At 41.4% G+C, this 17,944-nt stretch overlaps 1 protein-coding gene across 1 annotated transcript; it reads right to left on the bottom strand.

Annotated features, from left to right (window-relative positions):
• Positions 1-8,174: 8,174 nt before the first annotated feature.
• Positions 8,175-17,608, bottom strand: LEMD1 (LEM domain containing 1). The gene is made up of 7 exons (XM_065402548.1): positions 17,455-17,608; positions 17,005-17,130; positions 13,943-14,016; positions 13,023-13,110; positions 12,190-12,284; positions 10,310-10,398; positions 8,175-8,421 (listed from the first exon to the last, which is right to left on the bottom strand). Exons 1-7 carry the CDS (start codon positions 17,606-17,608, stop codon positions 8,175-8,177), a joined length of 873 nt encoding a protein of 290 aa, XP_065258620.1.
• Positions 17,609-17,944: the final 336 nt, after the last annotated feature.

The following is a 17,944-nucleotide window of genomic DNA, read 5'->3' on the forward strand; positions in this document are numbered from 1 at the left end:
TCTCTCTGAACATAAAGGAAAAGGCACAAGGCTTTCACCCTCAGTGGGATTAATTGTAACAGGCAGGAAAACCGATCAAATCCCCAGCCAGACTCCGTAACTATGATTTCATACGTCTACTGAAACAGATGATAAAAGGGCAAGACAATGGGATGGGCTTGTGGTTAAGGCACTGCTACAGAACTCAAGAGGGCTGGATTCCTGGTGTGACCTTTGGCCAGTCATTTACCCTCTCTGTGCCTCAGTTCCCCCTCTATACAAATCCCTCCTTTCTCCCACTCTTTATCATGGCTGGACTGTACACCCTTTGGGACAGGGACCCTGGCTCACTCCGTGTATATACGGTACCTATCACAATAGGTCCCAATCTTGGTTGGGGCTGCTGTAATACTAATTCAGAGATTCTAAGGTCAGATGGGACCATTGTGACCATCTATAGTCTGCATAGCACAGGCCACAGAACTTCCCCACAGTAATTCCTAGAGCAGATCTTTTAGAAAAACATTCTGTCTGGATTTATAAATGGTCAGTGATGGAGACTCCACCATGACACTTGATCTTTCATGCAGACTCTCACCTTCATTACTGTTATTTGGTAGCTTCCTATGGCTAGCAAAGGTGATCAGTCAATATCATGCTACTCTCAGCCTTCGGAGTTCAGATAAAAGCGGCACCATTTCCCACTTTGCTCCACTCGTAAGGATTGAAGAGTGCGTCTGTGGCACCAAGTCACGTGAGCAACGCGTTGAGTGGGTAGAGCATCGTGGGAGCCATGAGAATGGACTCACTATTCCCAACTATGCCACTAATTCATGGGAGCTTGCACAAGGCCTCTTCGAGTCTGTATAGGTTCTTATGCCACGCGCCTCGCTGTAATATCAGAGCGCCTTCCAGGAGTGTATTAAGCATCGGGACTAACATCTGTCACATGTTTGGTCATCCTCTCCCCAGGGGAGATATGGGAGCAGTGCTGTGTGTGTTTTGGATTTATATACACACGCATGCTTATATTAGACACTATCTGTACACACACAAATACACATATATGGAGTATGTGGGTAATAAGCTATATCTATCTAATCAACACACACAGCTGTATGTTTATGGTAGAGAAGGCAAAGTCAAAGAAATTTGCCTTGCACAGAGCAGAATGTGGCGAGATTCGCTTCTTTGCCTTGGGTTCTCCCATCTATAAAATGAGGTAATAAATCTTACCTTCCTCCCCCGGGGAGATTGTGAGGATTAATCGTTCTAAAGTGTTATGAGATCAAGTGACAACAATGTCATATTCAATATTAAGAGGCCAAAGCTGTTCTTGGAAACTTCGTTACCTTCAACAAAGTGACATCGGGAATAAATCTGACCCCTCTCTCCACGCTGTGCGCTGAATGCTACAGAATCATAGCTTCAGCAAAGATATAAACAGCTCTGGGTTGCGGTCTAATCTGAACTAGTACAAAAGGTCCTGTTTATAACATTTTGTATGGAGTACAGCGATAGGAGACAGAGCATAATGGAAGAGTATTTTATTTTTTTTAGCCAATTGGCCATTAAAGTCAATGCATAGCCTTGAAATGAAATCCCACAGAGCACAATTAGAGCACAATGTTGGAAGCGGTTCTGAAATGGAGGCTTGAAAGGCTAGAGGTGAGACACAATGAACTAGCAGAGGAAGGACTTATTCCCTAGGCGCTGAGAGAGTGAAGCACTCAGGCCACGTCGCTACCCTCACCCATTCACGTATGCCGTGACTCAGCAAAGCATTTGCCTTCAATGGGACTTAAGCACGCGGCAAGCGCTTTGCTAAATCAGAGCTTCCGGGTCAGATTTTCAGAGATGCCGAGCACCCACAACTCCATTTAAAGTCATTGGGAACTGCAGGTTCCTTAAGGTGCACGGGCTCCACAGACTTACCGTGCATTTGAATCGCCTCTGATCTCCAGAGACTCTTTTCTGAGCCCAAATACAGGGAGTGGAATTCCTGCTGAGCATTTATGAAATCATTTATCTTGCCTCAGCTCACAGACCTAATTACTTCCTTTGGCTGCTTCCTTTATTGAAGAGCCAACTGATTAAATGCTGCTGCTTAAAACACATCTCCCCGTCCTGCTGATCTGACCATGTCATTTCCCCACTTCACATCACTTTCCTACCTTCCTCTCACCTGACCTACCAAGTTCCAGCTGCAAATCCTCACCTTCAAGTCCCCATTTCCATCTGCTCACCTGCTGGATACCTATCCTTTGCTTTCTCCACACATTTCTTCTCCCATGTTGTTCCTACTACTTGGAACGCCCCAGGCCAAATTCTCTGCAAGTATAACTCTATTGACTACAATTGAGCTACACAAGTAGAGATTAGGCCCTCTCTACACTCACAAGTAACTAAACTCTATTTAAACCCACCTTACAACATGATTTTCCTATTAAAAATCAAAATATTTTTTTTTAATTCTTAAATACTAAGCCATGTGAAAATTCTACCCTAAAGTTGGCTACACGAGCTCTAAACTTGTGGAGACAGGCATAAAAGATACCTCCAACATTCTGCTTGCAAATATGGACTGTCCAGCCATGTTCAGCTGAAACTCAGCAAATTTATTACTGAAATCTTGCCATCCAATGCCCTAAGTGTACAGCATATCAAGTTTAAAGACCCCAAACTCCTATAAAATGGATTTAGGAGAGAGCAAGCGCGCACGGGAGAGAAATAGCCCGTCTAGGCTGAGTCTGAGCATCACATTTTTATTGCAAAAGAAATTTACAACTCACTGTTATTTGTAACATCTGAGTTTCCAATTACTGTTAAATTCAGTTCAGGCAAAAAGCTTTCAGACAAGTAACGATGGCCCTAGAACAACTTGGAGTTACTGAGCTTCCACCAGATGTTTGACACCTTAAAATAAAAATGAAAACAGGAATGTAGAGCCCTGTTTATTTTCCTCTTTGCTCATTTGGCTAACTAATGAACTACAACCCACTTGTGATCTCTCTATAGTGGAATCTGGTTTATTCATCATCATGGGCTTCATCCTGTGCCCTTCTGGAGCCCAGAATAAAGCTCCCACTAACTCCAGTGGTGCTGGATAAAGTACCATTCATGGTAATGCTTTACCTATCTGCCATTCCACACCTATCGAAACCAGTGCAAGATGCAAGTATTGGCTGTACAACGTGCATTGTGATCACAATATTATTATGGATCTTATAAGGTAGAAATCATTCAAGGGGCTTGTCTTAAGCAAAGCAAGATGAGCAACTGCTTGAGGTTCTCTGCTCTTACTCAGCATACGCTGCAGCAGCCTCAGCACTTCATATCATGATTATCACCCTTCAGCAGATGGGCTGGCAGTAAAGATCCCTGGCTACGGAGGGCATGGTTTGAGGCCATGCTGAGTTGGAAGAGCAGCCTTGATTACTGCAGAAGTAGTAACAAGAAGCATAACCCTCTTCCCTGCCCCCCCAAAACTGGCCACTTAATTTCAGCAACAAAACTGCACCCCGGCATAAACTTTCTTACAACTGCAATATGTTCTAGGCCATGTCTCAAGAGCACACGGCATGAGGCATTCCTCATGAGTACATACATATGCGGAAATCCAAAAAGTTTGTGAAAAGTAAAGAATGATGGAAGAACCAACACACACAGGAGAGATCTAATAGACTCTAGGATTGTCGTTCAAGGGAATTGGAAGTCCAACTACTTGATAACAAGCCTGACAAAGCACTATAGAGCCATGCCAAATTCAGTTATGTCCCCTCCTCCCATTCATGCCTCAATCCAAGGCCTGGTCTACACTAACCCCCCAATTCGAACTAAGGTACGCAACTTCAGCTACGTGAATAACGTAGCTGAAGTCGACGTACCTTAGTTCGAACTTACCGCGGTCCAGACGCGGCAGGCAGGCTCCCCCGTCGACTCCGCGTACTCCTCGCGCCGAGCAGGATTACCGGAGTCGACGGCGAGCACTTCTGGGTTCGATTTATCGCGTCCAGACAAGACGCGATAAATCGAACCCAGAAGTTCGATTGCCTGCCGCCGAACCAGCGCGTAAGTATAGACAAGCCCTAAGACTTTGTCTTCATTGAAAGGTTTGGGTTTTGAAATACAGCGGGATAACACGCGATATTTATCTTGCTGTAAAATCCTAAAAGAAGACAAGGCACGTGTAGCATTTGCCGCATGGTAGCTAGGTGAGGTTAGCACTATACCCACACCCATGGCTGACCTTGCCTAGTTTACCTCACAGTAGAACTACAGTGCCTGGTCTCCAGTATGTTTTTACAGCTGGATAGTTAGGTGCATTTAACAAAACACAGGTTGTCAGTGAGGATCTAGTCAAATAATGTCAACTCTTTGGGGCAGGGGTTGTCTTTTACTCTTTGTCTGTACAGTAGCACAATGGAGCCCTGTCTGAAGGAAGCTGTAAGTCTGACTGTAATAATAATATGGTATACTGCAGGGAACAAGACCACAAAGGGGAGGAGGATGGAGCGTAAGCTAATAAGGTCTTTTCCGTCTCTGTTCTCCATAGATCACTTCCCTATTCCCTTGTTTTGCCCACAGCGTGCTGCTGAAAATGAAAGCAGCAGCATTTGAACTTGAATAGGTGCCCTGCTGCACTATAGGATGATCCCTGAACTTCGGACCAATGTTTTACCATAGGCGTTGGCTAGTACGGATGTAATTTCTGATGCCCCTCACCTTACTGTGCTCATCAGGAACCATGCAGCAAGGCACCAACATTTTCTTGCCCTGTACCATGGATATACGCGAATTGCCAAGAACACACGCACTATTAGTTACGGACTGTGTTAAAGCTACCTTCCATGCACGAGAATATTGCCTGTAGCTATCACTTTTCAAAAGCTGATACCCTGGTGTCGCACAGCTCACTTTCTATCGACTAAGGCCTTACAACACCTTCATGATGTTTGTTTGTGTGTTTGTTTTGCTGATCTGTTCTGTAAAATGAACAAGCACAATACGTGCTAAGTTAGCTCCCTGGGGTATATAAGCATTGCTTCCTATATCACTTTGGCAAGGTAACTGCTGCCTTGTCTAGCTCAGTGGAGATGGGTAACAGCTGGCACAAACAACTTCTCTGGAGGTTGAGGAAGCTGCTTGTTTTGCTCCATTCCAAGGAGAGAAGGAATTTTTTTTTTTTTTTAAACAGAATAAAATATTGACAAGGATTAACTAAGCTTTCAATCCATTACATGCTTTCTTAAAGTAGGTCAATCAATTACAGGGAAGCAGATATAGCTATAGGTCAGGGAAAAATCTGAATACTAGGCATTTTCAGCAGATCCAGCAAGCCAGTTTTCTGCATTTGTTGAAATAAATCAAATTCAGCCCCACCCCCACCCGCGGTATCTTCACTTAGAATGTACAGCACCGAACATAGTAGCCCAACAAACCAAAAATTAAGAAATAAAAAATACCCACCTATATACACTTGCCCTTGCAGGACCTAGATCAAGAAATATCACCTAGTGAGGGAGAGGGCATTACATGCTAACATTTTTCTCATGAGTAGATGGCAGCAGGAGAAGCAAGGAGCACATAATGTCCAGAGCAGTGGTTCTCAACCTATTTACCATTGTGGGCTGTATATGCAGCTCTCGGTGTGTTACGTGGGCTGCATCCACACAATATATATACTAGCTGTATGGCCCGGAGAATGTCACATGGGCCACAGCTGAGTGCTGATTGGGCCACAAGCAGCCCGCAGGTTGAGAACCACTGGTCTAGATGATGGACAAGAGTAAATTCACTAGCTTCTTTGCATTAACCCAGTGGGGGAAGCGCACGGACGGGCCCCACAACATATTCCATGGTGTTAAGCAGCTAATGCCAAGAGACAGGAAGTCTGGTTAATATTGCTTCTTCCTAGTGCATTATAAACTTAATTCATCTGCTGGTAATGGAGAGGAACAGGCTTTAAAAGAACTTGCAGACAAAAGTAACAAAATTTAATGTTCATGTGAACTACCCATTCAACATACAACTCTCTCCAGTGCAACATCCTTTGTATTTCCATGAAGACTATCATGTAAATCCAGCACATAGGTTGGTGTGGTCTCAGATCACATCTAGATGCTGGGAAAATGACAGGTTCTCTTCAAAGCACTTGTGGGCTTGTCTACACCAGAGTTCACAGTAAGCTAGGGTGCAGATTGAAACAGGAGTAGATTAAAGCGCATTAAACTATTTGTGTGCATCAGAAAAGTGCACATGGACAGTCAGTGCACAGCAGCCTATTGTGAGCTAGATTCACACCCCAGTTTGCCACAAACTCAGTGTTCATGTAGACAAGCCCGGTACTGCATTACCCCGTATTCAGAACTTATCTCAAAACCAAGGTAAGTTTTGAAAGTATCTGTAGAGGCAAGAGAAAGTTTCTCAGAATCTGTAGGAAAAAGGGAGACAATAATACCTAGCTCTTTTCATCACATAAAAAGCACCAAACTTTCTGAATGTAAGAGGACAAAATTTAAAGCTAGTTGCTTAGGCCAAACCAGTTCTATCAGAGGCAATATATTTTACAACTAAGACAGATTTTGGGAACACAAAAGTTGCCATACTAGCTCAGAACAGTGGTCCATTGAGGCGGATATGCAGAATACTAGCTGCTTCAGAGGAAGATTTAAAACCCTTATAGAATAGGGTATACAAACTACATCTCCCATTCTCCATTCTAAATAACCAGACCTAAGCAACCAATTTCAGCTGGAAAAGACAACACAAGATTTAGAGACGGGAACTGAGTGACAGCTAGATTGCTGCTTATGTGCCCCTGCTGTCAAAGGCTGAAATCACAAGGTGTGGATTTGAGGAGGGAAACTGACTTCATATCACAAGGCTCTTTATTTAACATTGTAGCAATTGCACTTAAAATAACTTGGTACTTACACAACAATCTGAAACAGTTAAGTGTTTCCATGTAAATACAAAACCATGCAAAAATAGCACCTTCCAGCTTTCCTTGCATTTACTATATTGAAAGATGGCTTTTTTCAAAGCAGCTAGCATTTTAGAACATGCAACTCAGAATACAGTGGCAGAATTTTCTGAGGCAGTGGAATTATACACAACAATTGTAGGAGTCAAGCCCTTTCTCCTTGTTACTAGTTATCCGTTTAGGAAAGATAATCCATTACCTCACATTGAAACTTTATCCAAGATTTTAGGTGAGGGCATCAGACAGTCGTAAAGTGATTTGCTGATATCTTAGGCTAAATGAAATGCCTTTAAAAATTAGAAGAGACCATTCAATATCTTATGCCATTAATTGACTACATGAGTAGACTTAAAATTAAACACATTTCATAAGGCTTTGGTGATGTGTTAGGGTCAAGCCCTAAGTTCAGAGTTCTGTGTTTTTCCTACAAGAGCGGTGGACATTAAATGCCCTCAACTTGGTCCTGGCAGGTAAAAAGAAATTATTTTCATTTACTGTTTTAAAGCATCTTAATTTTTACAGCATCGTAACTTGAGTGATTTAGGATCTTATCTGTATTTAAAAAAAAACAAAAGACAGCTCAACTTTAAAACAGGAGGAAACACATTGCCTCAGAAATGTGCTGACAACCATAGTATCCACTTTTGATACGATCCAGAATCGGAGGAGTGCAGAAGAAAGCAAATTTCCTGTCATAGTTAAGAAACGAGAAGGCACTCCAGGGGGAACCTGAGACTTGCTCCTCATTGTCTGTGGTACCATGATGGCTGTTACATGGCTTGTCAGAGGTGTGCAATTTGTTTTCTAGGTCTCGAGCTAGTGCTTCTCCAATACAAGGGAGCAACAGTTCAATAAAAGAGCATTCATTTTGTGGAAAGACAATGATCAGCCACTGGTAGTTTAGAAAAATGCAAGCCCCTTCTGAGTGGATGAACTGATGAATCTGATCATGAGATACATGTCTGTTTCTCCCCCGCTCAAGGTGAGGTGATAAATTGTGAAGCAAGTTGGGTCTCCAAGACTTATGAGCCTCTCTATATAATGAATATTTGACAAAGAAAACTCAGTGACTATAATTTTTTTCCTCTGTTGGCCTTTTAATTCACGATCTCAAGAGCTTGTTCACATGTAAGTAGGGAGCGAAAAAGGTGTTTGCTTTGTTTTGTAGTCACTCCTAAATGCTCCCTAGCTGGGTGTCAGGACAGCACTACTATCCTCTTCCTGTGATAAAGTTTGTGAATGGATTGTCTGGGTTGGTCTCCATAGTTACATACACAAAGAGTATGAAAACAAAGATAGCGAGTATAGCAATCCTTATGGGCATCGGTATGATTCCTCGACGGGCCTCCTCCCGCTCTAATGCTGCTGCCTCAAGATTCTCCTTTTCCACCTTGGATTTCTCCACAATATTCTGTGTTGATGGGTCACTCTCTCTCACTGATCTTCTCCTAGCAGGACTGTGAAAAGGATAGTAAAGTTTAAGACAACTTTTAAAGTTTAAGACATCCACCGTTACCTTTCAAACTTAAGCACACAGGCTCAGAGAAATATAGCACCAGGGATCAGGCTTCTTGTGATCAAGACAAACTAAAATATAGCCAAAGCTGAAGCAAACCTCCATATGATCAAACAAGATCCTTTGAGATTAACATAACAATAGGTAGTTTTTGTGAACTGCGTATATGAGAACAGCCAAGGATTGCTTTAAACTCAGGCTGGGCACCCATTGCAGCCAGGAAGTTCATTTTGACACAGCATGGACCAGCATGCCCTTCCTTAATATAGAACTGGAAGGAATACATTCCCAGATGGGCTTTTGCCATATGGTCACTATTTGTTGTGTTAACAGTGACGGTAAAGTGGTATTGGGAAACACTGCATTCTGGTTGGTAGCCAACAGAAGCAAAATCCACAGGTCAGGACTCCTTTTGTTTAATGAGCTGCACTGCAAGATAAGCGCTCCTCCGCAAGGCCTTCTAAGGCAGCAGGAGGAGACGAGTTCTTGTCTAGGAGAAGCTCTAAAGAATTAGAAAGTAGCTTTTTTGCAGAGCTGCAAAGGAAGCTCATACCTAAAAGAGAGAAACAGCTAAAAGCCTCTACACTAGTTTCAGTGACTGAGTAGTGAATTTTTGAAACAAAGACGACCGATGTTTAGAATCTGTATGCCACCCCCCAGATTAAAAAAATTAAGCTGTTCATTTTTATTGTGACACTGATTGGCAGTACCTCTAGTTGCCACTTCAAAGCACTCCAGGAACACAGCCTTTTATCAAAGCTCATGTCTCTTCAAGCAGATATTGGCTGCTGCAAAAAGGACAAGAGACACCAGCTTTTTTCGTGCATTAGAACAGTGCACATCTCTTGTTCTAGTCCATTCGGGGTCAGTGTTTTCTCTCCTATGAAACTCAGAACAGGGAAGAGTGGACGCTAGTGAATGGCCCAGTGGATTCAGTGATTCAATATGGAGTCTCTGTACTACTAATTATTGTATTTTATGTAGCACCTAGTATTCCCAAGCAAGATTGGAACCCCATTGTACTAGGCACTGTACATACACATGAGAGAAACTCTGTCCCTGAAGAGCTTACAGTCTAAACAGACAAGGGTTATCCTCCTCCCTGTTTTATGGATAAGGCACAGAGATTAACTGACTTGTTCAAGGTCTGTGGCAGAGCTCAGAACTGAACCCAAATCTCCCAAGTCCCAGTCCAGTGATTTAACCAGTAATCCTTCCTCTCTCACCTCTACATCAATGGCTCAAGTCAGCCCCAGGGGACTAAACATCATCACCATCTTTAAGCTGCTTGATAGCTTATGTGAAATGAGTTAGCAGGTCTGTGTCTAATTCCTAGGTGAAGAGCGGCCACATCACAAGGGCCAATAAATGGTACTCTTAATGGCACTCAGAAAAAAAGATCCACTGCGCCATGGAGATTAGACTCTTCACAGGTAAAAGAGGTCCCCCCAATTCAAGGCCCATTGGCTGGGTCACCCAAGAACTTAAATATAGTAACTTGCAACTTCTGCATTCCCCTGGCTAACGCCCCCCCTCTCCTCCCCAACACATTATGGAAAGACTTGACAGCTGAAGAGAATATACATTCTAAGAAGTGGCTGTGTATGTCATGAGCTTTCTGTAGTTCTTTCCTACCTCACCTCAGTGCTGCCTACAAACATTTTTTATAAGCCAAAGCTTTCTTTTCTGACCAGAGACCTAACCATCCATGGAAGACCCTGGTGGAGTCTCAGCTTTTCAACTGCCAAGGGAATAGGAAGGAAGAGAGGCTATTGATAAGTAGTGCAGTTGTATCAAATCACTCTTTGTGAATGGCTGAAGAGCATTACCTTATTCCTATGGGAGACCGGGGATCAGGAAACCATGTTTCACCTTGACCATCATCTTTGCCAATTGAGCAACCCGTTGTGTCAGCTGCCTAACAAGAGAAGAAAGTTTATAGTGGGAGATTTAGTAAATAGACTTTACGCAGGATCCTTTACTCCCAACTGCTGAAGCCCCTGAACAAGTTGTGGATAATTAAGAGAGTAAGAATATCATAGTTAACTTTTTTGGAGTGAGGATTCATCTTGGTGGATTTACAATGACCAAAAACAAGATGAATGGGAAAGGGCAATTATGTGCCCAGTGCTAGCCTGGAACATTAGCTGTGATCACAAAAGCCGGAAGGAGAGTTGTGCCAGAAACGTAATAACCAAATTCTTTGTTTTCTAATAAGAAGCAATTCAGTGAGTGGAAGCAGCCTTCAAATAACTTTGTTTAAAGTGGATATTTCCTCTATCGTGACCAGAAAAGACACCTTGTGAAGGATTTATAGCCACCCAGGAAATTAAGTTTAAAAAAAAAAAAAATAGATTAGTTGCCTGCAGTCTACTCTGTTTAACAAATATTGAGGCCTGTGGAGTATTAGCTGGTGTTCGATAAGTCATTGTGCTCTTGTCCAGCATGATCTTACCCTGCCAAAGAAGCAAGTGATTACAGCTTACTTTAAGTAAATAAATCAACATTCCACAATAAGAAGTACTTTGTATCTGGACATATGATCTAAATCCACGAATTCAATGGCCCATATAAACAAGTTGAACAAAAATCACCACTGCAATTAAAAAAAAAAAAAAAAAAAAAAAGTGGTTCAGGTAAGAAAGAAATGGAATAAAGGGGGAGGGGGAAATGATGGGTTTTAAGCTTTTTTTTGAGCTGTAACACTTAGGGCATTTAGGGCAAATATGAAATTCAAGACTGAATCTGTTCAAAAGATTGCAATGGCACTACTCCAAATGGACCCTGTTAGGTTGTTGGAAGGCTGACTATTATTCACTGATACCAACAAAAAGTGTTCAACTGTGAGTCAACAATTATTTTTATGGATAAGCTAGGTTTATGGGCTGAAGCACACAATAGATCTGGTCTAAAGCCCTCAGAATGAAAAAGATAAACAGTGATATAGCAACATTTATGTTATCATAGCATCCAAAGGCCTTCATCAGGAGCTGAGACCCACTGTGCTGGTTGCTGTACAAACATAAGGACAGCCACACTGGGGCAGACCAAGGGTCCATCTAGCCCAGTATCTTGTCTTTGACAGTGGCCAGTGCAGATGCTTCAGACACAATGAAGAGAACAAAACAATTATCAAGTAATCCATCTGATTGTCCAGTCCCAGCTTCTGGCTATCCTCACTTTAAAGACATCACAATCTAGTGCCCCAATCTGGCAAAGATGTAGGCGTGTGCTTAACTTCGTGCTCTGTTATAAGACTTTACAGGACCGGGGCCTAAAACAAATTCAACTCTCCTGCACTGAAATCTTGCATAAAGTTATTAAGTATTCATCATACAGTTTCAAGATAATCTCTTGCTGATTTATAAATACAAAGAAGCGTCATTCTGCGATTATTTTCTATTCTTTAAAAGGAGGCATGCAACTGTGTGTGCATTTCGCTTGTTTTAAGAGTCCACCTTTGAGGTAGTGCTACTTTGTCTTAAATTAGGGTAAGGGAAGATTTGTATAAGGGATCAAATGCAAGACCAAGGAAAGGAATTTTGAAGTGAATGGATAGTGCATTAGGTAGCTAAATGTTATTCAGCGATACATCATGTGCACCATTTTGCTTTACTATTTGCTCTGGGACACAGTTTTGTGGATACCACTTTTGGAAGATTTTCTGGAAAAAAGCCAGTTTATTATAAGTTAATTGATGCCAGAGTACCTTTGTCCTACGAGTAGCCTGGGGACTGCTGTCACCTGACCTCTTCTGTCCTTGTGGCCGATGTGCTGGCAACTTATCCTCTGGCAATATTTGCTCTAGCTGTTAATATCCAAGACAGGCATTCATTAATTGGAAGGGTAAACAATCTATGCATAATTGAATACTCTCCTGGTCAAAGCTGCTGTATCAAGGTCAAGAATACTGTGCACAAGAGACTATTCTCTTGCAGTTAACAACCTGCGCTTATCCAAGAAATGACTACTAGTGATTTTTCCACCTGTGACAATAAGTCTACACCTTCATTTATTGTGCATCGCTGATTTAAACAAACAAACAAAAAACAATGTAACCAAGAACCTGGAATCATCTGTGCTTCACACATCAGACATGTAAAGTAGTCCTCAAGATAGAGCAGAAACTGTTGTTAAAGCAAGCTGATATTCGATTGCTACTTATTTTTTAAAGGCCCAATGTAGATGTCTATAATATGGCCCATTTGACAGTTAATGGAACACCTTCATTGACTTGGGCCAGTAATTTCACAAGGGAATTATTCTTGTGACTATTTCTAGTATGTAATTTGAACTATAAGGCTTTTCTATATGAACAAGATGCAAATAGGCCAAAGCTGATGTTATAGGTCAATCCCTGATCACTAATAACCATTGCTGAAAAGTTAGCGGTAGGTGAAGTAAGAAGCAGTGAAGGAACGTTCAGCTGCACTACAGCATGCCTAACGAGAAGCTTTTTCTCATGCAAGTTCATGCACAAAATTTGTGAATTGTTAAGAGCACCAACGTAACCATAAATTAAAATATTGGGAGGGTGGGTACTTTCCTCTGCCACTATCTTGGCAAGACTGTAATCTGCATCAGGTGCTAGGAGTTTCTTGTGGCGTTCTGAAAATTCAGTGTGTGGAGCCTGTAAGAAAAAGAAATCCACAATACTTTTACCGACAGTGATCTTAATTAAAGGTCCATATTTTTCGAATGGCACAATATTGAACTGTTTATTTTACATAGATGGAGCCACCACATCTTAGTATGGTATTTATCACTTAAGCTTTCTGCAAATGCTGCAGGGCAACATCTGAAGCCAATTGTTGTAATTAGGAATTTTTTTTCCCTGTAAAATATGAAGAAACATGAGGAAGGCTTGTCCAATGGTTAGAGCAGTAGCTGGGACTCAGGAGACTGGAGTTAAATTACATGCCTTGCCACAAACTCCCTGTGCAGCCTTGGGCAAGTCACTTAGTTTCTCTCTGCACCTCAGTTCCCCATCTATAATGTAAGATGGGGATAACAGCACTTCCCTATAAGAACTTTAGATAAATGGGATGTGTCTAGTCTTAAGTTTTATAGGAACTGGTTTTCACACCACTTACAATGGTCACCTTACTTTGTATCCCTTTAAAATCTAAGCTTAAATGTTATTTAACATGCTGAAACACTGGTAATTGAATCAATATTTAATAGTTAATTTTAAGTCGGCATTTATAATTACTTGGGCACTTTGTATATCAGGAAATCAACTTGGCATATTCTTAAACACCCGAGCTGACTGTTTCACAGTAGATTTCCTTGGGCTGTACGGTAGAAGTTGTGCCATAGAAGCATACTATAATTAACTGATTGAAGGTAATTGCTGCATTTGTCAAGAGCTTAATACAAAGAACATCAGGTTCTATTAACTTGAAATTTCCTGCATGTAGCAGCAGCTACATAAAATATTCATGCATTAGTAGGTTACTTACTTTACTGTAGCCAGTGGCACAAGCTGCTGTCACTTTGAAGTCTTTTGTTTCAAGGACTACTTCAGTACTGGTCTCTGAATAAGGAGAGGGAAAAACTAATAAGTGAGGCCCTTACAAGAGTAAATTATGCTGGAGTATCTATGCCATGTTGCCTGAGTCAACACTTCAGAACAAGAGCTATAGGATAGCCATCTTTAGAAACTGCTTTGCTTAATTATTCTCCTGTGCTTTCACCTAGATGCAATGGTGATGGGCAACATACAAATACATAGATGAGAAGGTGCAAAGAGGCAATGTGCCCAAATGCCAGCGGTCTACCTAACAGAGGATTAGATTAAAGTCTTCAGGGGTAAAGGGGCAGGAGAGGTGTCAGAACAGTATTCATATATTGGCAATCACGTCCGGAAAACTAACGAGTAAACAATTCCTTATCCATTCCATAGCATGATGCAACAGAACCAGGAAAGTGTTTTTTCCTTTAAATTATTTTCACTCAATATAAAAAGAAGGCTTGTTTGAGCTAGCTATGTTTTTGTTAGGACAGCTGCTATGCTGTCAGATTAGTCCGACGTGCAGCTGTTGGTTTAGTATTTTTCAAAACACTTCTAATCCGCTCAGGATTTTGGAACTCCTTTTTTTCAAAAGCAACAGAAATTGCCCCACCAAACTAATTGCTTTAAAAAGTTAGCAATTCCTTACAGCCTGTAAAATAAATGAGAGACTTGGCTATCTCCTTGATGGGAACTTAAAAGGAGGCTTATGAGCGATTAAAAAAAAGCAAAGCTTGGTTTTCAGTTCTATGCAGTTCCCCAAAAAGATCTTCAGGATTGAGCTACTGAACGTTACACTTCTGCCGAGAGAAAACCCTACATTCGTTTTTTCCTCTGAAGAGATTTCCAATTTCCTTGATATTCACAAAGGAGTTAGCATGCCACATCAGACCACAGGGCCATCAGGTTCAATAGCATGTCAGACAGCGGTCGGTCTGCCAGATGTTTCAGGGAACTCTGTGGCAAGCAGTCACAGAACAACCTGCCTATAGAATAAATTGCTTCCTAATTCCCACACAGATTGGCTTATGCCCTGAAACATGCCGGTTTACATCTCTTCAGACTTCTAAACGTCTTATTTAACAGTGGATGTTCTCATTTTCCATATAGGACCCGACTCTAAGTTATACCAAGTTAGGGGCCAATTTAAGGCCCTTTACAATGTCAGAAGCAAATCCTCAATAAGCGTTATGATTGTTTACACCAACTGCGGATTTGCCCCTCAGAGTACTGTAAAGAGGTATTAGTGTAATAATAATAGTCCCTTTTTATAAAAATCTAGCTAAGATCTCAGGCCTGGTCTATGCTACAGAGTTAGGTCAATGTAAGGCAGCTTACGTCGCCTTAACTCTGAAAGCATCAACAGTAAAATTTAGTTCCCAGCGACTTAACTCGCCCACTACACCTACTTAACTCCACCTCCACGAGAGATGTAGTGCTTAGGTCAATAGTCAGGTTGACGCAGTGTCAGTGTAGACACTGTGTTGCTTACATTGACAGTTGCTGCCTTTCAGCAACTGTCCCACAATGCCCCATACTGGCAGTTAAATCGGTGCAAGTGCTCCTGGTAAGGATGCGCACCACTGACACAAGGAGCATAGAATGGACGTGTAAAACAGATTCGATTACTGCAGTGGCTGCATGTCGATGTAACTTAGGTCAACTTAATTTTGCAGCACAGACTTGTCCTCAGACTCAATAATATCTTGTGACACTGAGTTACAAAGGTTAGCTGTGCATCATGTAAACAAGTGTTTCCTTTAATGAACTGAATATTGATAACCATTCAGTTGCATTCATTTGTTCTGTGTTTGTCCAGAGCCTAGCACAATGGGGTTCCGGTCCATGACTAGGGTTCCTAGGCATCTCTCCAATACAAATAATTCTATGTCCCTAATTTACCTTCTCAAAACTCTTGCTCTGTACGCCTTGATTGTGTCTCCTTATTTCTCTCCTCTTCAAACTGACCAGTCCCAGTGTTTTCAGCATGAGAGGAGATTGAAGATGCCATCCAAAAGCCAAGGCAACTTATTTTCTGATTTGTGTAATACATGCAAGTCTTGCAATGTGCATGGTTTATTTGGGTTACAGGGCCCAGATCTGAATTTTTTTATTTTTTTTTTTTAACAGCACCCAGGGACATTTGCTGCTGAATCTGTGTTTCATAGCATTTTTAGTTTTCCATCTCAGAGCAGAGTCAGCCTACAACTCTACTGACACTGAATAAACCATGTGCCATTATAGTTTTGGTTTAAAAAATAAAATCATATACCAAACAGTATGGAGGGGGCGCACTTGATAATGAAGTGCAAGATGGGGACTGGTGGAGTGGAAGACAGCAAGAGGTGATAAAACAGTTTTAGACCACAAACCCATTAAGCCACACTAAAGTAAGAAGAATAGGTGAAATCCAGGCCCCACTAAAGTCAATGACAAATCCCCCATTAACTTCAATCGGACCAAGATTTCACCCCATGATTCTATGAGGAGCACAATATGGAAGGGACAAAAGGGATTTGACCTAAGAAATTGCTCTGGAGTTCGGCTGCAAAGACTCACAGAACTATTGCAGCAAGATTACTTTCCTTCATAAAAAGTCACCATTGAGATACTTTTGTTTATCAGTAACATTTAAAATAATTTCAGACAGGTGGATTAGCTATCTACCCAGGGATTTAGGTCGGCTTTACTGCACCGGTCAGGGGTATGGATTTTTCACACCCCAGAGTGACATAATTATGATTACCTAATTTTCTAGTGTAAACCAGGCCTTAGGAGCATGAGTCCCATTGACTCTCAATGGGATTTGTGCTCCTAAATCACTTAAGGCCAGATTTTTGAAGCGCTCAAAGATGCAGATAGGCCTAACTCCCATTGAAATTAATGGAAAATAGGTTCCTAGGCAACACAGAAAAATCTCACATGGTAATACTAAATGTTCTCAAACATACAAAATATTAAGATTGATAAACTGACACTTAATTTCTGTATCCAAAAAGTTTACTACTATACCTTTTTCTTCCTCACTCTCTGAGCTCCGATCAAGACCTCCACTTTCCTTTGGCTTGCCACATAATCCTTGTGGACGTGGATTCACCAACTGCAGTAGTTTATTCTCATAAAGAGTCCTTGTAGAAGCTAAAATAAGCCGTTCAGAATACAAGGGGATTAATAACAATTGGTTTGCTGTGGAATTAGTTTTATTGTTTGAAAATCTGGTCCTAAATTTCAGGGATTTTACAATGAGCTCAGGACCCAGCAACTCCAGTTGAGAACAAGTGCTGAGCACATCATTTAGGTGCTTAAATGGGAGCTGAGCTCTTTTGAAAACTCAGGCCTTTGTTTTTTGTCTTATGTTTTTGAGTTGGGTTGAGACCCAATTTCTCACTTTAAAGACACTTTAGATTAGATTCTACTTCCCCATTTGTTCCCAATCAGAACCATAATTAATTTGAAGCATACGTAGTATTGGTCCAGGCTCGGCACCGTACATGAGAAGCTTTTCCTGCAATTCATTGTCACTCAGTAGTTTAATGCGCATTTCATCTGTTGTGTCTTGATCTCGGTTTTCTTGTTCTTGCTTTTCTATCAACACACCAACAGTAACCTGGGCCATCTTTTCCAACAGCAGAACCTTTGGAATAAGATAAGAGAATTCACCATGAAAGCTAAGTACAGGACAAAGGCATCTTTAAGCATTTATCCTGTTGCTCTGCAAATCCTGTTTTATTAATCACTTCTATATATTTAGATAAACTGGAATAGTTATATTCGGGTTTCCTGCCACTGTTGGAATGGTTTCCAAGTGCCTCACTATTCCATCACAGATTTCAGTATCTACAGATTTAGAGCTTTCATACAAAGTTAGGTGGCAAATTATAGGTAACAAATTATATTTAATTGACAATTACAGCTAAGTGGAACAAGAGATGGTGTGCTCAAATTTCAGAGG

This window comes from Emys orbicularis, chromosome 4 (genome assembly GCF_028017835.1).
Source record: "Emys orbicularis isolate rEmyOrb1 chromosome 4, rEmyOrb1.hap1, whole genome shotgun sequence".
Lineage (NCBI taxonomy): Eukaryota > Metazoa > Chordata > Testudines > Emydidae > Emys > Emys orbicularis.

What these genes read in the sequence shown, in the direction of transcription:
- LEMD1 (XM_065402548.1), bottom strand. Translation starts at nt 17,608, where the DNA reads ATGGCCCAGGTTACTGTTGGTGTGTTGATAGAAAAGCAAGAACAAGAA. An exon ending in CGAGCCTGGACCAATACTAC is followed by an intron (nt 17,131 to 17,454) that starts GTATGCTTCAAA and finishes GGCTTATTTTAG; the next exon opens with CTTCTACAAGGACTCTTTAT. An exon ending in AGAGAGTGAGGAAGAAAAAG is followed by an intron (nt 14,017 to 17,004) that starts GTATAGTAGTAA and finishes CTCCTTATTCAG; the next exon opens with AGACCAGTACTGAAGTAGTC.